The 26,792-nt window shown below is 46.8% G+C and overlaps 1 protein-coding gene across 1 annotated transcript in view; it reads left to right on the plus strand.

Annotated features, from left to right (window-relative positions):
• The window catches only part of LOC142950134 (slit homolog 1 protein-like), a 42,567-nt gene extending 19,741 nt beyond the window's left edge, over nt 1-22,826 (plus strand). Inside the window, exons 24-30 of the mRNA XM_076092033.1 lie at nt 16,730-16,958; nt 17,052-17,182; nt 18,568-18,722; nt 18,823-19,034; nt 19,256-19,380; nt 19,499-19,707; nt 19,832-22,826. Of these exons, the coding sequence (XP_075948148.1) occupies nt 16,730-16,958; nt 17,052-17,182; nt 18,568-18,722; nt 18,823-19,034; nt 19,256-19,380; nt 19,499-19,707; nt 19,832-20,100 (1,330 nt within the window). The 3' untranslated portion in view covers nt 20,101-22,826. The remainder of the gene's footprint in view (nt 1-16,729; nt 16,959-17,051; nt 17,183-18,567; nt 18,723-18,822; nt 19,035-19,255; nt 19,381-19,498; nt 19,708-19,831) is intronic.
• The last annotated feature ends 3,966 nt before the right edge of the window (nt 22,827-26,792 follow it).

Raw genomic sequence — 26,792 nt, forward strand, 5'->3', positions numbered from 1 at the left:
TGAATACTAGGAACACTGGGAATACTAGGAACACTGGGAATACTGGGAACACTGGGAATACTAGGAACACTGGGAATACTGGGAACACTGGGGACACTGGGAATACTGGGAATACTGGGGACACTGTGAATACTGGGAATACTGGGAACACTGGGGACACTGTGAATACTGGGACCACTGGGAACACTGGTATGAATACTGGGAACACTGGGAATACTGGGAACACTGGGAATACTAGTAACACTAGGAACACTGGGAATACTGGGAATACTAGGAACACTGGGATTACTGGGAATACTAGGAACACTGGGAACACTGGGAATACTAGGAACACTGGGAATAATGGGAACATTGGGAACACTGGGAATACTGGGAACACTGGGAATATTGGGAACATTGGGAACACTGGGAATACTGGGAACACTGGGAACACTGGGAATACTGGGAACACTGGGAATACTGGGAACACTGGGAATATTAGGAACACTAGGAATACTGGTAACACTGGGAATACTAGGAACACTGGGAACACTGGCGACACTGTGAATACTGGGAATACTAGGAACACGGGAACACTGGGGACACTGTGAATACTGGGACCACTGGGAACACTGGTATGAATACTGGGAACACTGGGAATACTGGGAACACTGGGAATACTAGTAACACTAGGAACACTGGGAATACTGGGAATACTAGGAACACTGGGATTACTGGGAATACTAGGAACACTGGGAACACTGGGAATACTAGGAACACTGGGAATAATGGGAACATTGGGAACACTGGGAATACTGGGAACACTGGGAATATTGGGAACATTGGGAACACTGGGAATACTGGGAACACTGGGAACACTGGGAATACTGGGAACACTGGGAATACTGGGAACACTGGGAATATTAGGAACACTAGGAATACTGGTAACACTGGGAATACTAGGAACACTGGGAACACTGGCGACACTGTGAATACTGGGAATACTAGGAACACGGGAACACTGGGGACAATGTAAACACTGGGAACACTGGGAATACTAGGAACACTGGGAATACTGGGAACACTGGGGACACTGTGAATACTGGGAGCACTGGGAATACTAGGAACACTGGGAATACTGGGGACACTGTGAATACTGGGAATACTAGGAATACTGGGAACACTGGGGACACTGTGAATACTGGGACCACTGGGAACACTGGGAACACTGGGAATACTGGGAACACTGGGAATACTAGGAACACTAGGAATACTGGGACCACTGGGAACACTGGGAATACAAGGAACACTAGGAACACTGGGAATACTGGGATCACTGTGAATACTGGGAATACTAGGAACACTGGGAATACTGGGAACACTGGGAACACTGGGAATACTGGGAACACTGGGAATACTAGGAACACTGGGAATACTGGGACCACTGGGGACACTGGGAATACTAGGAACACTAGGAACACTTGGAATACTAGGAAAACTAAGAACACTGGGAATACTGGGAACACTGGGGACACTGAATACTGTGAATACTAGGAACACTAGGAACACTGGGAATACTAGGAACACTGGGAATACTGGGAATACTAGGAACACTGGGAATACTGGGGACACTGGGAATACTGGGAACACTGGGAATACTGGGGACACTGTGAATACTGGGAATACTGGGAACACTGGGGACACTGTGAATACTGGGACCACTGGGAACACTGGTATGAATACTGGGAACACTGGGAATACTGGGAACACTGGGAATACTAGGAACACTAGGAATACTGGGAATACTAGGAACACTGGGATTACTGGGAATACTAGGAACACTGGGAATACTGGGAACACTGGGAATACTGGGAATACTAGGAATACTGGGAATACTGGGAACACTGGGAATATTGGGAACATTGGGAACACTGGGAATACTGGGAACACTGGGAATACTGGGAACACTGGGAATATTGGGAACATTGGGAATACTGGGAACACTGGGAATACTGGGAACACTGGGAATACTGGGAACACTAGGAATACTGGGAACACTGGGAATACTAGGAACACTGGGAATACTGGCAACACTGAATACTGTGAATACTAGGAACACTGGGAATACTGGGAACACTGGGAATACTAGGAACACTGGGAACACTGGGAATACTAGGAACACTGGGAATACTGGGAATACTAGGAACACTGGGAATACTGGGAACACTGGGAATATTGGGAACATTGGGAACACTGGGAACACTGGGAATACTGGGAACACTGGGAATATTGGGAACATTGGGAACACTGGGAATACTGGGAACACTGGGAACACTGGGAATACTGGGAACACTGGGAATACTGGGAACACTGGGAATATTAGGAACACTAGGAATACTGGGAACAATGGGAATACTAGGAACACTGGGAATACTGGGAACACTGGCGACACTGGGAATACTGGGAATACTAGGAACACTGGGAACACTGGGGACACTGTAAATACTGGGAACACTGGGAATACTAGGAAAACTAAGAACACTGGGAATACTGGGGACACTGAATACTGTGAATACTAGGAACACTGGGAATACTGGGAACACTGGGAATACTAGGAACACTGGGAACACTGGGAATACTAGGAACACTGGGAATACTGGGAACACTGGGGACACTGGGAATACTGGGAACACTGGGAATACTGGGGACACTGTGAATACTGGGAATACTAGGAATACTGGGAACACTGGGGACACTGTGAATACTGGGACCACTGGGAACACTGGGAACACTGGGAATACTGGGAACACTGGGAATTCTAGGAACACTAGAAATACTGGGAACACTGGGAACACTGGGAATACTGGGAACACTGGGAATACTGGGAACACTGGGAATATTGGGAACATTGGGAATACTGGGAACACTGGGAATACTGGGAACACTGGGAATACTGGGAACACTGGGAATATTAGGAACACTAGGAATACTGGGAACACTGGGAATACTAGGAACACTGGGAATACTGGGAAAACTAAGAACACTGGGAATACTGGGAACACTGGGGACACTGAATACTGTGAATACTAGGAACACTGGGAATACTGGGAACACTGGGAATACTAGGAACACTGGGAACACTGGGAATACTAGGAACACTGGGAATACTGGGAACACTGGGGACACTGAATACTGGGAACACTGGGAATACTAGGAACACTGGGAATACTGGGGACACTGTGAATACTGGGAATACTAGGAATACTGGGAACACTGGGGACACTGGGAACACTGGGAATACTGGGAATACTAGGAACACTAGGAATACTGGGACCACTGGGAACACTGGGAATACTAGGAACACTAGGAACACTGGGAATACTGGGATCACTGTGAATACTGGGAATACTAGGAACACTGGGAATACTGGGAACACTGGGAACACTGGGAACACTGGGAATACTAGGAACACTGGGAATACTGGGACCACTGGGAATACTAGGAACACTGGGAACACTGGGAATACTAGGAACACTGGGAATACTGGGAACACTGGGAATACTAGGAACACTGGGAACACTGGGAATACTAGGAACACTGGGAATACTGGGAACACTGGGAATACTAGGAAAACTAAGAACACTGGGAATACTGGGAACACTGGGGACACTGAATACTGTGAATACTAGGAACACTGGGAATACTGGGAACACTGGGAATACTAGGAACACTGGGAACACTGGGAATACTAGGAACACTGGGAATACTGGGAACACTGGGGACACTGTGAATACTGGGAACACTGGGAGTACTAGGAACACTGGGAATACTGGGAATACTAGGAATACTGGGAACACTGGGAATACTAGGAACACTGGGAATACTGGGAACACTGGGGACACTGTGAATACTGGGAACACTGGGAATACTAGGAACACTGGGAATACTGGGGACACTGTGAATACTGGGAATACTAGGAATACTGGGAACACTGGGGACACTGGGAACACTGGGAATACTGGGAATACTAGGAACACTAGGAATACTGGGACCACTGGGAACACTGGGAATACTAGGAACACTAGGAACACTGGGAATACTGGGATCACTGTGAATACTGGGAATACTAGGAACACTGGGAATACTGGGAATACTAGGAACACTGGGAATACTGGGAACACTGGGAATACTAGGAACACTGGGAATACTGGGAACACTGGGGACACTGGGAATACTGGGAATACTGGGGACACTGTGAATACTGGGAATACTGGGAACACTGGGGACACTGTGAATACTGGGACCACTGGGAACACTGGTATGAATACTGGGAACACTGGGAATACTGGGAACACTGGGAATACTAGGAACACTAGGAACACTGGGAATACTGGGAATACTAGGAACACTGGGATTACTGGGAATACTCGGAACACTGGGAATACTGGGAACACTGGGAATACTGGGAATACTAGGAACACTGGGAATACTGGGAACACTGGGAATATTGGGAACATTGGGAACACTGGGAATACTGGGAACACTGGGAACACTGGGAATACTGGGAACACTGGGAATACTGGGAACACTGGGAATATTGGGAACATTGGGAATACTGGGAACACTGGGAATACTGGGAACACTGGGAATACTGGGAACACTGGGAATATTAGGAACACTAGGAATACTGGGAACACTGGGAATACTAGGAACACTGGGAATACTGGGAACACTGGCAACACTGAATACTGTGAATACTAGGAACACTGGGAATACTGGGAACACTGGGAATACTAGGAACACTGGGAACACTGGGAATACTAGGAACACTGGGAATACTGGGAACACTGGGAATACTAGGAAAACTAAGAACACTGGGAATACTGGGAACACTGGGGACACTGAATACTGTGAATACTAGGAACACTGGGAATACTGGGAACACTGGGAATACTAGGAACACTGGGAACACTGGGAATACTAGGAACACTGGGAACACTGGGGACACTGTGAATACTGGGAACACTGGGAATACTGGGAATACCAGGAACACTAGGAACACTGGGAATACTAGGAACAATAGGAACACTGGGAACACTGGGGACACTGAATACTGGGAACACTGGGAATACTAGGAACACTAAGAACACTGGGAATACTGGGAACACTGGGGACACTGTGAATACTGGGAATACTAGGAACACTAGGAACACTGGGAATACTGGGAACACTGGGGATACTAGGAACACTGGGAATACTGGGAACACTGGGAATACTAGGAACAATGGGAACACTGGGGACACTGAATACTAGGAACACTGGGAATACTAGGAACACTGGGAACACTGTGAATACTTGGAACACTGGGGAACACTGTGAATACTGGGAACACTGGGATACTAGGAATACTGGGAACACTGGGGACACTGTGAATACTGGGAATACTAGGAACACTGGGAATACTGGGAACACTGGGGACACTGTGAATACTGGGAACACTGGGAATACTGGGAACACTGGGAATATTGGGAACATTGGGAATACTGGGAACACTGGGAATACTGGGAACACTGGGAATACTGGGAACACTGGGAATATTAGGAACACTAGGAATACTGGGAACACTGGGAATACTAGGAACACTGGGAATACTGGGAACACTGGCAACACTGAATACTGTGAATACTAGGAACACTGGGAATACTGGGAATACTAGGAACACTGGGAACACTGGGAATACTAGGAACACTGGGAATACTGGGAACACTGGGAATACTAGGAAAACTAAGAACACTGGGAATACTGGGAACACTGGGGACACTGAATACTGTGAATACTAGGAACACTGGGAATACTGGGAACACTGGGAATACTAGGAACACTGGGAACACTGGGAATACTAGGAACACTGGGAATACTGGGAACACTGGGGACACTGTGAATACTGGGAACACTGGGAATACTGGGAATACCAGGAACACTAGGAACACTGGGAACACTGGGAATACTAGGAACAATAGGAACAGTGGGAACACTGGGGACACTGAATACTGGGAGCACTGGGAATACTAGGAACACTAAGAACACTGGGAATACTGGGAACACTGGGGACACTGTGAATACTGGGAATACTAGGAACACTAGGAACACTGGGAATACTGGGAACACTGGGATACTAGGAACACTGGGAATACTGGGAACACTGGGAATACTAGGAACAATGGGAACACTGGGGACACTGTGAATACTAGGAACACTGGGAATACTAGGAACACTGGGAATACTGGGAACACTGGGAACACTGGGAACACTGTGAATACTTGGAACACTGGGGAACACTGTGAATACTGGGAACACTGGGATACTAGGAATACTGGGAACACTGGGGACACTGTGAATACTGGGAATACTAGGAACACTGGGAATACTGGGAACACTGGGAATATTGGGAACATTGGGAATACTGGGAACACTGGGAATACTGGGAACACTGGGAATACTGGGAACACTGGGAATATTAGGAACACTAGGAATACTGGGAACACTGGGAATACTAGGAACACTGGGAATACTGGGAACACTGGCAACACTGAATACTGTGAATACTAGGAACACTGGGAATACTGGGAACACTGGGAATACTAGGAACACTGGGAACACTGGGAATACTAGGAACACTGGGAATACTGGGAACACTGGGAATACTAGGAAAACTAAGAACACTGGGAATACTGGGAACACTGGGGACACTGAATACTGTGAATACTAGGAACACTGGGAATACTGGGAACACTGGGAATACTAGGAACACTGGGAACACTGGGAATACTGGGAACACTGGGGACACTGGGGACACTGTGAATACTGGGAACACTGGGAATACTGGGAAAACTAAGAACATTGGGAATACTGGAAACACTGGTGACACTGAATACTGTGAATACTAGGAACACTAGGAACACTGGGAATACTAGGAACACTGGGAATACTGGGAACACTGGGAATACTGGGAACACTGGGGACACTGGGAATACTGGGAACACTGGGAATACTGGGAATACTGGGGACACTGAATACTGTGAATACTAGGAACACTGGGAATACTGGGAACACTGGGAATACTAGGAACACTGGGAACACTGGGAATACTAGGAACACTGGGAATACTGGGAACACTGGGAATACTAGGAAAACTAAGAACACTGGGAATACTGGGAACACTGGGGACACTGAATACTGTGAATACTAGGAACACTGGGAATACTGGGAACACTGGGAATACTAGGAACACTGGGAACACTGGGAATACTAGGAACACTGGGAATACTGGGAACACTGGGGACACTGTGAATACTGGGAACACTGGGAATACTGGGAATACCAGGAACACTTGGAACACTGGGAACACTGGGAATACTAGGAACAATAGGAACACTGGGAACACTGGGGACACTGAATACTGGGAACACTGGGAATACTAGGAACACTAAGAACACTGGGAATACTGGGAACACTGGGGACACTGTGAATACTGGGAATACTAGGAACACTAGGAACACTGGGAATACTGGGAACACTGGGGATACTAGGAACACTGGGAATACTGGGAACACTGGGAATACTAGGAACAATGGGAACACTGGGGACACTGTGAATACTAGGAACACTGGGAATACTAGGAACACTGGGAATACTGGGAACACTGGGAACACTGGGAACACTGTGAATACTTGGAACACTGGGGAACACTGTGAATACTGGGAACACTGGGATACTAGGAATACTGGGAACACTGGGGACACTGTGAATACTGGGAATACTAGGAACACTGGGAATACTGGGAACACTGGGGACACTGTGAATACTGGGAACACTGGGAATACTGGGAACACTGGGAATATTGGGAACATTGGGAATACTGGGAACACTGGGAATACTGGGAACACTGGGAATACTGGGAACACTGGGAATATTAGGAACACTAGGAATACTGGGAACACTGGGAATACTAGGAACACTGGGAATACTGGGAACACTGGCAACACTGAATACTGTGAATACTAGGAACACTGGGAATACTGGGAACACTGGGAATACTAGGAACACTGGGAACACTGGGAATACTAGGAACACTGGGAATACTGGGAACACTGGGAATACTAGGAAAACTAAGAACACTGGGAATACTGGGAACACTGGGGACACTGAATACTGTGAATACTAGGAACACTGGGAATACTGGGAACACTGGGAATACTAGGAACACTGGGAACACTGGGAATACTAGGAACACTGGGAATACTGGGAACACTGGGGACACTGTGAATACTGGGAACACTGGGAATACTGGGAATACCAGGAACACTAGGAACACTGGGAACACTGGGAATACTAGGAACAATAGGAACAGTGGGAACACTGGGGACACTGAATACTGGGAACACTGGGAATACTAGGAACACTAAGAACACTGGGAATACTGGGAACACTGGGGACACTGTGAATACTGGGAATACTAGGAACACTAGGAACACTGGGAATACTGGGAACACTGGGGATACTAGGAACACTGGGAATACTGGGAACACTGGGAATACTAGGAACAATGGGAACACTGGGGACACTGTGAATACTAGGAACACTGGGAATACTAGGAACACTGGGAATACTGGGAACACTGGGAACACTGGGAACACTGTGAATACTTGGAACACTGGGGAACACTGTGAATACTGGGAACACTGGGATACTAGGAATACTGGGAACACTGGGGACACTGTGAATACTGGGAATACTAGGAACACTGGGAATACTGGGAACACTGGGGACACTGTGAATACTGGGAACACTGGGAATACTGGGAACACTGGGAATATTGGGAACATTGGGAATACTGGGAACACTGGGAATACTGGGAACACTGGGAATACTGGGAACACTGGGAATATTAAGAACACTAGGAATACTGGGAACACTGGGAATACTAGGAACACTGGGAATACTGGGAACACTGGCAACACTGAATACTGTGAATACTAGGAACACTGGGAATACTGGGAACACTGGGAATACTAGGAACACTGGGAACACTGGGAATACTAGGAACACTGGGAATACTGGGAACACTGGGAATACTAGGAAAACTAAGAACACTGGGAATACTGGGAACACTGGGGACACTGAATACTGTGAATACTAGGAACACTGGGAATACTGGGAACACTGGGAATACTAGGAACACTGGGAACACTGGGAATACTAGGAACACTGGGAATACTGGGAACACTGGGGACACTGTGAATACTGGGAACACTGGGAATACTGGGAATACCAGGAACACTAGGAACACTGGGAACACTGGGAATACTAGGAACAATAGGAACACTGGGAACACTGGGGACACTGAATACTGGGAACACTGGGAATACTAGGAACACTAAGAACACTGGGAATACTGGGAACACTGGGGACACTGTGAATACTGGGAATACTAGGAACACTAGGAACACTGGGAATACTGGGAACACTGGGGATACTAGGAACACTGGGAATACTGGGAACACTGGGAATACTAGGAACAATGGGAACACTGGGGACACTGTGAATACTAGGAACACTGGGAATACTAGGAACACTGGGAATACTGGGAACACTGGGAACACTGGGAACACTGTGAATACTTGGAACACTGGGGAACACTGTGAATACTGGGAACACTGGGATACTAGGAATACTGGGAACACTGGGGACACTGTGAATACTGGGAATACTAGGAACACTGGGAATACTGGGAACACTGGGGACACTGTGAATACTGGGAACACTGGGAATACTGGGAACACTGGGAATATTGGGAACATTGGGAATACTGGGAACACTGGGAATACTGGGAACACTGGGAATACTGGGAACACTGGGAATACTAGGAACACTGGGAATACTGGGAACACTGGCAACACTGAATACTGTGAATACTAGGAACACTGGGAATACTGGGAACACTGGGAATACTAGGAACACTGGGAACACTGGGAATACTAGGAACACTGGGAATACTGGGAACACTGGGAATACTAGGAAAACTAAGAACACTGGGAATACTGGGAACACTGGGGACACTGAATACTGTGAATACTAGGAACACTGGGAATACTGGGAACACTGGGAATACTAGGAACACTGGGAACACTGGGAATACTAGGAACACTGGGAATACTGGGAACACTGGGAATACTAGGAAAACTAAGAACACTGGGAATACTGGGAACACTGGGGACACTGAATACTGTGAATACTAGGAACACTGGGAATACTGGGAACACTGGGAATACTAGGAACACTGGGAACACTGGGAATACTAGGAACACTGGGAATACTGGGAACACTGGGGACACTGTGAATACTGGGAACACTGGGAATACTGGGAATACCAGGAACACTAGGAACACTGGGAACACTGGGAATACTAGGAACAATAGGAACAGTGGGAACACTGGGGACACTGAATACTGGGAACACTGGGAATACTAGGAACACTAAGAACACTGGGAATACTGGGAACACTGGGGACACTGTGAATACTGGGAATACTAGGAACACTAGGAACACTGGGAATACTGGGAACACTGGGGATACTAGGAACACTGGGAATACTGGGAACACTGGGAATACTAGGAACAATGGGAACACTGGGGACACTGTGAATACTAGGAACACTGGGAATACTAGGAACACTGGGAATACTGGGAACACTGGGAACACTGGGAACACTGTGAATACTTGGAACACTGGGGAACACTGTGAATACTGGGAACACTGGGATACTAGGAATACTGGGAACACTGGGGACACTGTGAATACTGGAAATACTAGGAACACTGGGAATACTGGGAACACTGGGGACACTGTGAATACTGGGAACACTGGGAATACTGGGAACACTGGGAATATTGGGAACATTGGGAATACTGGGAACACTGGGAATACTGGGAACACTGGGAATACTGGGAACACTGGGAATATTAAGAACACTAGGAATACTGGGAACACTGGGAATACTAGGAACACTGGGAATACTGGGAACACTGGCAACACTGAATACTGTGAATACTAGGAACACTGGGAATACTGGGAACACTGGGAATACTAGGAACACTGGGAACACTGGGAATACTAGGAACACTGGGAATACTGGGAATACTAGGAAAACTAAGAACACTGGGAATACTGGGAACACTGGGGACACTGAATACTGTGAATACTAGGAACACTGGGAATACTGGGAACACTGGGAATACTAGGAACACTGGGAACACTGGGAATACTAGGAACACTGGGAATACTGGGAACACTGGGGACACTGTGAATACTGGGAACACTGGGAATACTGGGAATACCAGGAACACTAGGAACACTGGGAACACTGGGAATACTAGGAACAATAGGAACACTGGGAACACTGGGGACACTGAATACTGGGAACACTGGGAATACTAGGAACACTAAGAACACTGGGAATACTGGGAACACTGGGGACACTGTGAATACTGGGAATACTAGGAACACTAGGAACACTGGGAATACTGGGAACACTGGGGATACTAGGAACACTGGGAATACTGGGAACACTGGGAATACTAGGAACAATGGGAACACTGGGGAGACTGTGAATACTAGGAACACTGGGAATACTAGGAACACTGGGAATGCTGGGAACACTGGGAACACTGGGAACACTGTGAATACTTGGAACACTGGGGAACACTGTGAATACTGGGAACACTGGGATACTAGGAATACTGGGAACACTGGGGACACTGTGAATACTGGGAATACTAGGAACACTGGGAATACTGGGAACACTGGGGACACTGTGAATACTGGGAACACTGGGAATACTAGGAACACTAGGAATACTGGGAACACTGGGAATACTAGGAACACTGGGAATACTGGGAACACTGGCAACACTGAATACTGTGAATACTAGGAACACTGGGAATACTGGGAACACTGGGAATACTAGGAACACTGGGAACACTGGGAATACTAGGAACACTGGGAATACTGGGAACACTGGGAATACTAGGAAAACTAAGAACACTGGGAATACTGGGAACACTGGGGACACTGAATACTGGGAACACTGGGAATACTAGGAACACTGGGAACACTGGGGACACTATGAATACTGGGAACACTGGGAATACTAGCAACACATGGAACACTGGGAATACTGGGAACACTGGGGACACCGTGAATACAGTGAATACTGGGAACACTAGGAACACTTGGAATACTGGGAACACTGGGGACACTGTGAATACCGGGAACACTGGGAACACTGGGAATACTAGGAACAATAGGAACACTGGGAATACTGGGAACACTGGGAATACTACGAACACTAGGAATACTGGGAACACTGGGAATACTAGGAACACTGGGAATACTGGGAACACTGGGGACACTGTGAATACTGGGAATACTAGGAACACTGGGAACACTGGGGACACTGTGAATACTGGGAACACTGGGAATACTAGGAAAACTAAGAACACTGGGAATACTGGGAACACTGGGGACACTGAATACTGTGAATACTAGGAACACTAGGAACACTGGGAATACTAGGAACACTGGGAATACTGGGAACACTGGGAATACTAGGAACACTGGGAATACTGGGAACACTGGGAATACTGGGAACACTGGGAATACTGGGGACACTGTGAATACTGGGAATACTGGGAACACTGGGGACACTGGGAATACTGGGACCACTGGGAACACTGGGAATACTGGGAACACTGGGAATACTAGGAACACTAGGAATACTGGGAACACTGGGAATACTGGGAATACTAGGAACACTAGGAACACTGGGAATACTGGGATCACTGGGGACACTGTGAATACTGGGAATACTAGGAACACTAGGAACACTGGGAATACTGGGAATACTAGGAACACTATGAACACTGGGAATACTGGGAACACTGGGAATACCAGGAACACTAGGAATACTGGGACCACTGGGAATACTGGGAATACTGGGAACACTGGGAATACTGGGAACACTAGGAACACTAGGAACACTGGGAATACTGGGATCACTGGGAATACTGGGAACACTGGGAATACTAGGAACACTAGGAACACTGGGAATACTGGGAACAGTGGGAATACTGGGACCACTGGGGACACTGTGAATACTGGGAATACTAGGAAGACTAGGGACACTTGGAATACTGGGAACACTGGGAATACTAGGAACACTGGGAATACTAGGAACACTAGAGACACTGGGAATACTGGGAATACTAGGAACACTGGGAACACTGGGAATACTGGGGACACTATGAATACTGGGAACACTGGGAATACTAGGAACACATGGAACACTGGGAATACTAGGAACACTGGGAATACTGGGGACACTGTGAATACTGGGAACACTGGGAATACTGGGAACACTGGGGACACTGTGAATACTGGGAATACTAGGAACACTGGGAACACTGGGGACACTGGGGACACTGGGAATACTGGGAACACTGGGAATACTGGGGACACTGTGAATACTGGGAATACTGGGAACACTGGGGACACTGGGAATACTGGGACCACTGGGAACACTGGGAACACTGGGAATACTGGGAACACTGGGAATACTAGGAACACTAGGAATACTGGGAACACTGGGAATACTGGGAATACTAGGAACACTAGGAACACTGGGAATACTGGGATCACTGGGGACACTGTGAATACTGGGAATACTAGGAACACTAGGAACACTGGGAATACTAGGAACACTAGGAACACTGGGAATACTGGGAACAGTGGGAATACTGGGACCACTGGGGACACTGTGAATACTGGGAATACTAGGAAGACTAGGGACACTTGGAATACTGGGAACACTGGGAATACTAGGAACACTGGGAATACTAGGAACACTAGAGACACTGGGAATACTGGGAATACTAGGAACACTGGGAACACTGGGAATACTGGGGACACTATGAATACTGGGAACACTGGGAATACTAGGAACACATGGAACACTGGGAATACTAGGAACACTGGGAATACTGGGGACACTGTGAATACTGGGAACACTGGGAATACTGGGAACACTGGGGACACTGTGAATACTGGGAATACTAGGAACACTGGGAACACTGGGGACACTGGGGACACTGGGAATACTGGGAACACTGGGAATACTGGGGACAATGTGAATACTGGGAATACTGGGAACACTGGGGACACTGGGAATACTGGGACCACTGGGAACACTGGGAACACTGGGAATACTGGGAACACTGGGAATACTAGGAACACTAGGAATACTGGGAACACTGGGAATACTGGGAATACTAGGAACACTAGGAACACTGGGAATACTGGGATCACTGGGGACACTGTGAATACTGGGAATACTAGGAACACTAGGAACACTGGGAATACTGGGAATACTAGGAACACTATGAACACTGGGAATACTGGGAACACTGGGAATACCAGGAACACTAGGAATACTGGGACCACTGGGAACACTGGGAATACTGGGAACACTGGGAATACTGGGAACACTAGGAACACTAGGAACACTGGGAATACTGGGATCACTGGGAATACTGGGAACACTGGGAATACTAGGAACACTAGGAACACTGGGAATACTGGGAACAGTGGGAATACTGGGACCACTGGGGACACTGTGAATACTGGGAATACTAGGAAGACTAGGGACACTTGGAATACTGGTAACACTGGGAATACTAGGAACACTGGGAATACTAGGAACACTAGGGACACTGGGAATACTGGGAACACTGGGAATACTAGGAACACTGGGAATACTGGGGACACTATGAATACTGGGAACACTGGGAATACTAGGAACACATGGAACACTGGGAATACTAGGAACACTGGGAATACTGGGGACACTGTGAATACTGGGAATACTAGGAACACTGGGAATACTGGGGACACTATGAATACTGGGAACACTGGGAATACTAGGAACACATGGAACACTGGGAATACTAGGAACACTGGGAATACTGGGGACACTGTGAATACTGGGAATACTAGGAACACTGGGAATACTGGGAACACTGGGGACACTGTGAATACTGGGACCACTGGGAACACTGGGACTACTGGGAACATTGGGAACACTGGGAACACTGGGAACACTGGGAATACTAGGAACACTGGGAATACTGGGATCAATGGGGACACTGTGAATACTGGGAACACTAGGAACACTGGGAATACTGGGAACACTGGGGACACTGTGAATACTGTGAATACTAGGGACACTAGGAACACTGGGAATACTGGGAACACTGGGAATACTAGGAACACTAGGAACACTGGGAATACTGGGAACACTGAGAATACTAGGAACACTAGGAAATCTGGGAATACTGGGAACACTGGGGACACTATGAATACTGGGAACACTGGGAATACTAGGAACACTAGGAACACTGGGAATACTGGGAATACTGGGAACACTGAAAATACTCGGAACTCTAGGAAATCTGGGAATACTGGGAACACTGGGGACACTGGGAATACTAGGAACACTGGGAATACTGGGAACACTGGGAATACTAGGAACACTAGGAATACTGGGAATACTGGGAACACTGGGAATACTAGGAACACTAGGAATACTGGGAACACTGGGAATACCAGGAACACTAGGAACACTGGGAATACTGGGAACACTGGGGACACTATGAATACAGGGAACACTGGGAATACCAGGAACACTAGGAACACTGGGAATACTGGGAACACTGGGGACACTATGAATACAGGGAACACTGGGAATACTAGGAACACTAGGAACACTGGGAATACTGGGAACACTGGGGACACTGTGAATACTGGGAATACTAGGAACACTAGGAACACTGGGAATCCTGGGAACACTGGGAACACTGGGAACACTGGGAATACTAGGAACACTGGGAACACTGGGGACACTGTGAATACTGGCAACACTGGGAATACTAGGAACACTGGGAATACTAGGAACACTAGGAACACTGGAAATACTGGGAACACTGGGAATACTAGGAACACTGGGAACACTGGGAATACTGGGAACTGGGGCAACACTGTAGATGACCGCACCCAGGACACTGAAGACTGTTTAGGGAACAAGCTTTCTGTTAATATGTTAAAGGAATTCTTCCCCCAGAAAGTGATCGTTTGTATTTCAATCAGACAATAAAAAGTGTCTTTGTTATCTTGAAGGAAACTTTTGTTTTCCTCAAGATCAAAAGACGGAGAAAAAGTCTTAAAAAATTCCAAGTAAACTGGGGCAACGTTCAACAACAGCCTATATGAAAACATCTCTTTACAAACTGTCACACAAGTCGAGCAGTATAATCGTCTCCTTCATCCGTACGCTCACTATACAACATAAAACACACGCATCTTCAGTAAAACATGGCTATTTAAAACACACGAGTAGCGCACCTGAACCAGCACCAGAGTGTTTATGAGGAAGTATTTAGTACGGTTTCAGTGAAGATGTGTTTGTGAAGTAGTGAGCATACGACTTGATAAAGGAGACTCAGATTATACTTCAGGAGTGAGAGAGTTTGTAATCAGCTGTTTGAATTTAAGGAAACATGCGGTAGATTCACTACGAACCCTAACCCTACGATCAAACTATCTGACACCCTCGCCGACTTCTTCCTCTTCTTCCTCCCAGTGGCGAGTTGTGTGAGGCGGCCCTTCCTGCCTCGTCCCTCTGCCAGCTGACTCCGTGTCAGCACGACGCCCCCTGCGTGGAGAAGGAGGGGACGGCGGGCTGCCAGTGTCTGCCCGGCTTCGAGGGTCAGAGCTGCGAGAAGCTGGTCAGCGTCAACTTCGTCGACAGGGATTCTTACGTTCAGCTCCAAGACGTCAAGAACTGGCCTCAAGCCAACATCACTCTGCAGGTGATAGAATATCAACTATCAGCAGCTCACACACACACACACACACACACACACACACTCTGATTAGTGTGTCTTAATGTATGTGTGTTTCAGGTGTCAACAGCAGAGGACAACGGCATCTTGCTCTATAACGGAGACAACGAGCCAATCGCTGTGGAGCTCCATCAGGGTCATGTCAGGGTTACATATGACCCCGGTAACCAGCCAGCCACCGCTATCTACAGGTACACACACACACACACACACACACACACACACACACACACACACACACACACACACACACAGTGTAAACTAAAAGGAAATAAATAGTTAGAGTGGAGTTGAACAGCGTTTGTTCTGTGCCGTGTGCTGAACCTGACCGGCTCAACATGTCTAACATCACATCATCGTGTTCCCATCATCACATTCTGAAAGCCGAGGGCTCGCCGTAGCCCGGCAACGCCGCTCAGAGCGCGTTGGTGTCAGATGTGCGTCGTTGCTCAGAGCGAGTCCTCCGGTGTTTGGGAATGTGGACGGTGCGACATCGACGGCGTGTGTTTTCTGGTTTAAATTAGAGACGCAGCCGGAGGACAATCGAAGCTGACTGTCCTCTTGATCAGGTGTCGAGAGCTTTGGATGGTTCACTGTGTGTGTAACAGCCGGCAGCCTGACACACACACACACACACATACACACACACACACACACACTGCAGTGTGCTGCAGAGAAGAGGAGATTGAGAGCATGACAAATCCTCTAAGAAGAGAAAAGATATAAGTAGCGAGAAAACGGTAGAAAGTTTGACACAGCAGAACAGGTTGTTTTAAGTCAACTTACACAAATATCAACTCTTTTGAAAGCTTCATTCCCAACAAGAAACCGGCTAACGTGAACACAATATCCGGCTGAATAAACAGAGAGTAATTAAGTGGTGATTAAGACTAGTTCTGAAAAAAACTACGAGTGATAAATTGCATCATTCTGTTTGGGTTCAGTCGTTATTTTTTGGCAAACGTTATGAAAATGAAATCTCTTAAAAGCTCATTTTCTGCCCGATAAAGGAGAGTCACTTTTCCTCTTTTTCTGTTCTTCTTCTTCCCGTCTTTTAAGCCCCGTTATTTCTCCAATCAGATAACTCGATTGAATCGAATAACCGACAGCTGAGAACTAACAACCTGCAGTAACTGTGCAGCTTTCAGCCCTTTGTTTCTGTCTGCGAGGTTGTGCATACTTCCGACTGTAAGGTTGAATTTCACATGTCACCAAACACACAGTCTAAAGCTATAAATAGGCATTTCCACCAAATCGCCATCTTGTTTTTATGGTTTGGGAGCGACCTGTCAATCACAAAGTAGCTCCGCCCTAAAGCATCCCCTGCTTTATGGTCTGTTTGACTCTAAATGGACCATAATTTACTAAATGAACATCATTAAAGTGTAATCCAGAGTAGGAGGATTAGGAGTCGTGTCTTTGTGTGAACATGGACCCTCAGTGATGAATATTTAGTGTGAAGGTGTTAAAAACACCCCACCAAAGAAAATGTAATCCCAGAAACGTTTCTGCTGTCTTCGTCCCTACGTTGTGGATTTAATATGAAATGTGTGTGTGTTGCGTCCTCGTCGTACAGCACAGAGACGGTGAACGACGGACAGTTTCACACCGTAGAGCTGGTGACCTTCAATCGGATGGTGAACCTGTCTGTGGACGGAGGAGAGCCGACGTCCTTGGACAGTCGGGGCCGCAGCCAGCCGGTGACGGGGGACGCGCCGCTGTACGTCGGAGGTAAGAGGGGCAGCGGCGGGACAACACACCTGAGCTTCATGGGACCAGAAGTTAATCCGTCTGTAGATTGGTTCCCCCGTGTAACCGCCTGTCTCTACAGGTATGCCCGAGGCGGCGATGGATGCCTCTCTGGGTTTCTCCTCTCAGACCCTCAACGTGTCCAGTTTCCAAGGCTGCATCAGGAACCTCTACATCAACCACGAGCTGCAGGACTTCACCCGCGGCCACATGAAGCCGGGCGTGGTGCCGGGCTGCCAGGCCTGCCGCAAACTCTACTGCCTGCACGGCATCTGTCAGCCCAACGCTGCTCAGGTAGGAGACGGACAGACGGAATACCACAGACCCTCTAACAGCTTGTAAACAATGACATGCATGAGTTTGTCAATGTAAGTAGGGCGGAGTGCAAAGGCTTGTCAAGCTGTGTGAGGACATTCATATTAAAGTAATAAGATTACATTTTAGTTTTTATAATAATCTGTCTCTTCAAATGAAGGATAAAGTAGATAAAGGAGCAGACATGTTGTCTTTCACAGGGTCCCCAGTGTCACTGCCAGTCAGGTTGGACGGGACAACACTGTGACCAGCCGGTAACAGCCGGCCTGACTGGAGCGGATGCTGTCACATCGGCAACCGGCGTCAACCCATGCGACGACAGCAAGTGAGTGCGGTTTGTCTCGGCGTTTAAGTTGTGACACATGTGACAAATATACAACTTTTTATGTTGATTCGTCTTTTTTCCTCCTCATCTTCCTCGCTGCGCTCATCGACCCCCCCAGGTGTGCGAAGGGCGTGTGCGTGGCGCTGGACACGCAGACGTACCGCTGCGACTGCGAGGAGGGATACCGCGGCGCGCTGTGCAACCTGCAGGGGGAGCCGGCGGGCTCGTGCCGGGGGGTCCGGTGTCTGCACGGTCAGTGTCAGGAGACGGAGGACGGAGAGCGCTGCGTCTGTGAGCAAGGATTCACCGGAGAGAGCTGCGACATCGGTGAGGGAGGAGGAGGGAGGGGGGGGGATATGACCAGTGTATCAGGCCTGTGTAGGTTAAAAAAAATCAGTTATATCTATTATATTTAGTTATATCTTAATTATAAATAACTTGTAATCCACAGAGTCCCCGTGTCGAGGTGAGCCGGTGAGAGACTACCACCGCCTGCAGCACGGGACCGTCCTCTGCCAGACGTCCAAGCCTTTCTCCTGGGTCGAATGTCGGGGTCGGTGTCAGGCGGGAGTCGAGCCGGACGCCGCCGCCGCCGTCGCTTCCTGCTGCGCTCCTCTGAGGGTCCGACGCCGGCGGCTCACCTTCGAATGCGAAGACGGGACCTCGTTCACGCAGGACGTGGAGAAGCCTGTGGAATGTGGCTGCAAGGAGTGTGTGTAGTGCTGTACACGTACACACACACATACACACACACACACACACACACACACACACACACGCACACACACACACACACACACATCAAGCTAAAGAGGTACACACACTGTAGGGATTCGCTCACTGATAAACGGACATTTTAATGTTTGTTTTTGTATGTTTTTCGCGCGGAGACACAGTTTTGTAACATAAGACAGTTCTTCCCTCTCGAAACATGAAGTCAACGAAGCCGACCTCACCGTCATCTTCCTCCTTCTTCACCTGCTGCAGGAGAACTTGCGCGCTAACTACCTAACTCCGGCTCATATTCAATCGCTCGTGTGTCGAAAAGCCTCCGTTTGCCTTCTCGTGTAGGTGTTTCTGGTGCGTGGCTGGTTACGTGCTGCTCTCCACTCCCTCACACCTCACATACGTCATATGTCGTAGTAACATTTAGTTTAGTGTGAAACCGATCGTCACCAACACCAACAGGGCCGCTGGCTAGCTAGCTAACTTAGCGATGTTCAACACATTAATGTAACGTTATCTTACCGGATGAGTTACAGCGACGCTTTTTCAATCAGCCGGGAAGAGACAGAACGATGTTAGTGTGAGTTCATCCTGGTACGAAACACACGGGCATCGTAGCTTCAGAGAGAAACGTCACGTTTGTGTGTAACGAGGTATTTTCACTTTCTTATACTTCAACAGTTTTATGACATAATTAGACTTTCTTGACGTGCGGAATTATCTTTTAAATTGACAAACATCACATGTGACGCAATTCAAACGGGATCAAAAAATGATTTGTGCCTCGTCGTTGACCAGCGTACATATTTTTTTCCCCCAAAATCAGGTCCGATGGTGTTCCGGCTGAAGGAGGCGGGGTTTCGTCTCTGTGGGGTTTCACACGTTATTAATATAAAGCTTAGTTTATATTCGCCGTAGCGAAGCCGGCCTTGAAAATGACGTAATCTGAGCTTTAGAGAGACGTGACTGTAACAAATACTTCACTGATGAAAAAACTATCAACATGTCGGAGGATTTTGCAAAGACGTCGTTCCAATTCGTCGTTAGACTCTTTAGCAACAGGAGGTCTTAAAAATCTACATTTGAATAATTCATTTGCAGCCAAATCAAATATTTTACAGGATATTAAACCGTTGTTTCTTTGTAACGCGTTAAATACTCGACTTGTTTCTTAACAGGGCTCCAACAAAGGCAGTAGAGTAGTCTGTGAGTGTGAGGTATGAGTTTACCGATGATTACAACCTTTGCTCACAGTAGAAATCGTTAAATTGTAAAATAAGCTCAGATGATTGAGTTTAAGTCATAATTTGAATATAAATAATAAGGTCAGCCCATCACCATGAGCAGCCGGAAGGTCAAAGGTCACCGGGTTCACTCGGGGGCAGCAGAGGGGGTCACGACACGTCACCAGAGCTGCTCACCAGAAGCCCTTTACTGGCGGGGGGAGTGTGTGTGTGTGTGTGTGTGTGTGTGTGTGTGTGTGGTTTACTCTTCTATCTTTGTGAGGACCGGTGTTTGTAGACCTTGAGAATGAGATTTCTCACTTCTTCAAAGGTCTGTTTCAAGTTTAAACTTGTTTGTTAGAGTTGAGGTTCGAACTATGTTCGAGTCAAAGTTATATCAGAATCTCAATACTGGCATTGAATGACTTGTCAGATTCCTAATTTTACTTTTATTACTGATACAATACAATTTTCTCAGAGTAAAGTGTTGCATCAGATATTGAAAGATTTAAAATAATACAGCCTGGGATGAGCCACGTATAGCTGCGATGGGTCGGGGCCAAGCAACACATTATGTGAATTAGGGTCCTCACAAGTATAGAAGTTCAGTGTTGTGTGTGTGTAGGTGTGTGTGTGTGTGTGTGTGTCACCGTAAGACGCTTCCAACAACAGGACGCTGTCCCCGATAATGAGCTTCATTATACGACGATGCGGCGTGTTTGTTCGGATCAAACGCTCCGTCTCCGACTCCGTCAGCAGAGCCAGTGAACGCATCGCAGAAAATGTAGCTTTTATATATGATGACATGTTATTTATATGGATGTGAAACTAAAAAATAAAAACGCGTGATATTTCGTTTTAACATGTTTTAATTGTTTTTTTAAACCTTTTTTGAGTTAAATTTTCCACAAAAGTCGACGAGTTGTGTCATGAATCAGATTCAAACTAATGTAGCTTTTATTGTTATTATGAATACATCTACACACAGTAACAGCCTAACAGATTGTAATATATATTATAAGCTTATAATGCGTTTGATTTTGTCATAGTATTTTTATATGTTGAAGAGGATGTTGTCACTGAATCGTCTGTAGACTGTAGAGAAATCTTTGTTTTCAGTTGCCAAAAAAAAAAAGAAGTTTCCAAACCAGCCTCGCGTCATCGATGGGACTTTTCACAAAACCAAAAAAAGAAAGAAAAAAATGTCAGATCGTGTTTGGGTTCATGTTGTCTCACCTGAAAGCAGACAACAATTAGTGCTTCTTTTTCCTATTTATTTAAATAAAAGAGCTGTTTCTCCTTCATTGTTTTTTTCTTTTTCTTTCCTCTCCAACCTTGACATTGACTCTGGTGTTCTTGTTGTTCTTGTTGTTCTTGTTGCTGCCCTGACCTTTGACCTCATAGTGTCACGGCTATCTAGTGCCCGGGCTGAGTCGGTGGCCGATGGCAGCTCGTGGAGATGAGGGAGGGGAGAGAGATAGTGACGATGGGAAAAGGGAAGAGGAGAGGTGGATGGAGGAGGACAGGAGGCCCGTTGTGAGAAGGTAGTAGGAGACAGTAAAGATGGAGGACAAAGTGAGGAATGATGGAGGAGAGAGAAAGAGGGATGTCCCGCTGGGGGGGGGGGGAGCACTCTGAGACTGAAGCCGTTTAATGAAACAGTGATTTATGCGTCCCCTCGTAACCATAAAACATAATATATACCCCCATCGGCTTTGACAGTCCCTCCTCCCCCAGCACACAGAAACACACACCCTTCCCTCTCCAGTGTGAAAAAGCTGCTGCATCTCTCCTCCACCACCCCACCTCCACCTCTGCAACCCCCCCCCCCCCCCCCCCCCCTTCAACCTTTTTACATCGCCACTTCTACCCCTTCCCCCTCTCCTGTCCTCTTTAAAGGAGGATAAAATCATAGCAGCAGCACCTTCCCAACCCCCCAATTTCAATAAAGCCGCCACATCTCCCCACATGGACACAAAGGACTCACACACACACACACACACACACAAACACACACACACACACACACACACACACACCGGCTGATTGTCAGCTGTGTGAACACAAGACGATTGATCATCCGCAGAATAACCGCAGAGGTGTTTGTCTCCAAACTGGAGACAAACACAAACTATAAGTCCAAGAAAGACAAAAAACAATCAGCCAGTGTCGGCACAAAATATTGACAATTTATTCAGTGTTATTTGGTGAATTTACGTTCAGAAGAAACGTATTTGATCTCAGAGGGGAAATTGGTTCATTAAAAGCAGAAGTGGAAAAACAAACACATCTCGCAGTGATAAAGTGGCTCTTCTTTGTGGGCACTTTGTTCTGACAAACAGAGAGAACTACAAACGGTTACGTATAGAAATGACAATGCATTGCACATATTCATACATAAACATAAGTGAATGTGTGGGTGAAGCATTCGATTATACTCGCTTAGCAGCTGGCTAGTTAGCCGGCTAGCTTGCTAATTCCACCTGCTACAGTCAGAGAATCTAAGAAGCACCACATGAACTGCTGGCATCGGTCTGCGTTACTTTAACATCTAGCCGGACTTTACTGTTACTGTTACTTGTGCTAATGCTAACCGCTAGCAATGCAGGCTACTCTTGTGATGACGGTGAGGTGAAGTTGCTGTGAAAGGGGCCGTTATTGTGACAAAATACGGGATAAAATCCCTTAAACATTTGTGAGTTCACATGCAAGTAGGTTGGGACATTTTCTGAGCAGCTGTTTGATTTGCTGTTCTGTAAGAGGAAGGGATCGTTTTCTTTGTAATTCTGAATGCTAGCAATTAGCATTAGCACTGTAGACCTGCAGAAACCTGGTGCTATGTTTGGGACGATGGCAAAAAAGTCTGGAGCCTCGTAGACCAGCTGCTATGATCTAACAACAATATGGATCATCGATGATCGGCTATTAGTATCAGCAGCAAAATACACATGATATAAGGATCTAAAAGTTATATTTGCTCCCTTTTTCCTTTTGTGCTGGTCCGATCTTTGATCCGATCTGTGGCTCTGATCCGTGATCCGATCTGAACCGTGAGTTTTAGGGTCCACGAGCAAAAATAGATGCAAAACGACCACAAAGAGCCCCCAAATAACCTAAAATAGATGCAGTTCATCCACATGGAGCCCCAGAATGACCACTAAGAGACCCGAAATTAATAAAGAATGATACAAAACATCCACAAGGACACCCACAAAAACTACAAAGAGACCCAAAATGACTACAAAGATGCCTGAAAATAGATGTGAAACAATCACAGAGATGCTAAACTGCCACTAAGGGACGCACAGTTCCTTATAGTGGACTGTTTGAGGATGTCTTGTTCCTGTGTGGACAGGTTGTGGGGGGGGGGGGGGGGGGCTCTGTCTCATACTTCGTCCACTTCAAGGCCCGGTTTTAATTGGTTGGCAGAGAAAGAAAAAGGCCTCAGGAAACGCGAAAAGAGATTTTCATTTGTAGCGTAACGTGTGGATGCCGTCTGACAGCAGCAGAGGGCAGCAGGTTTTAAACACCTGAGGACGAGGACTACCTGAGACCGCCACTAACGCAGAGGGATCCCCCCCCCCCGACTGCTTCCTCTCCTCTCTTCCTCTCCTCCTCTCCTCCACTATTATTGATTCATCCTGCTGTCTCCTCTTAACGCTTACATTTCATATTTTCTCTCCGTCTCTCTTTCCTCTATTGTTTTTCGTTCCCTCCTCATCTTCCTCCTCTTCCTCCCTGCTCTCCTTTCCCTTGTGCTCCTCTCCTCGTCCATCCTCTCTCCTCCTCTCCACCACTGAACGAGCTCTTTTGTTCATCTCTCCTTCTCCTTTAATCATCTCCTCGCACTCCTTTGTTTATTCTCTTCTTGTAGTAATATTTCATCAGTCTTTTCCTGATTGGATTTAGTTTTGTGTCGTAGGATAATTGGTTTAGCCCGAGTATTAAGTCCAGGGGCTTTTGCTCGATATTTGAACTTATGAAACTGTCCACCAGAAGAACCGTAGATGTCTCTCTGAACCAGCAATAGAAGCAGCTTTGCTATCAAAAGGCAAAAACACGTTGTATTGTATTGTAATTTTAATAAGGCGTTCCTTTTTATATTCTTCATGTCTTTTAAAGAGACGAACACATCGGAGACCTTGCAGTTGAAGTCTACAGATTGAAGCATTTCTTGTCTTCATTAACGGTTTATTTTTCTCTCTTCTCCTCTCCTCCTTGTGTTTGCTTTCCTGTCATTTATATTTTTCTTTTATTTGTTTTCTGTCTTCTTTCTCTTTGTGTCTAACTGTTCTCATCCATTTCATTTCTTCTCTTTATTTGTAATCATCCCGTTTTCTTCTTCTCTCCCTTATCCTCCTCTCCTCTCCTCTCCTCTCCTTACTCTTCTTTGTTCATCTCTCCACTGTCGTCCTTCTTTTCTTCACACAAACTCCCTCCCTTTTCTCTCTCTCCTCATCCTCTGCTTCCTCCTCCTCTCCGTTGCCTCTCCTTCGCTTGCTTCTTCCTCTCCTTTGTTCATCCCTCTCACCCTCCATCAAATCTTCTTTCCTCTTCTCTCCTGTACCAGTCCCTTCTTCTCCTCCTCTTTTTCCTCCCCCACCAACACATTCACCATTTCCTCACCTCCTCCTTTCTTCTCCTCTCATCACCTTTCCTCCACTCGTCTCTTCCTCTTCCTTTGTTCATCTCCTCGCTCCTATTTTTATGCCCTCTTCTTCTTCTTTGTTCACTCGCCCTCTTCTTCTCCTCTTTTTCCTCCCCCATCCACACACACACACACACACACCCTTTCTCTCTTTCCTCCTCCTCCTCTCCTCTCGTGCAGGTCTTTTTTGCTGTAGAGCAGATGTCCTTTTATTGATATGATCATGGTTAGTGGTCTCTAGGTGCTCATCGGATCCACTGTATAACCCTCTGCAGGCTGCAGCCAGAGGCCCCAAACACACACACACACACACACACACACACACACACACACACACACACACACACACACACACACACACACCCTGCAGCTACAGTGAATATGGTGAGTTGCATGAGAGGAAACAAGGAAAAAAGAGAAGAAGAAGAAGAAGAAGAAGAGGAGAGCAGAGGAGGATGGGATGAAGGCAAAGAAAAATATGAAAGAAGATGAGGAAGAAGGGGGAGAAACGAAGTTTGGGAAGGAAGTTGGGGGGGGGGGGGATGACAGAGAAAAGGATGGGGGAAGGGGTTTGAGAGCGCCGCGGGCTAACAGAATATTTCAGGCCGTTGCCAAAAGGAGTCGAAACTACCAAGGTGACCTGGAGGAGTTCCTGTTGGAGGAGAAAGAAAGAAGAGTAATAAGAGAAGTCACAGAACACTGTCTCAATTACTTTCAATTAGGTGTGACCTTGTTGAACGAGTTCTCTCCTCAAAGGAAGTTGCGATTGTGAGGTTTTCATTTCCCAGAGAATGTCACCTTTTTATTATTTTATT

This window comes from Anarhichas minor, unplaced genomic scaffold (genome assembly GCF_050575085.1).
Source record: "Anarhichas minor isolate MPS153535 unplaced genomic scaffold, ASM5057508v1 ptg000014l, whole genome shotgun sequence".
Lineage (NCBI taxonomy): Eukaryota > Metazoa > Chordata > Actinopteri > Perciformes > Anarhichadidae > Anarhichas > Anarhichas minor.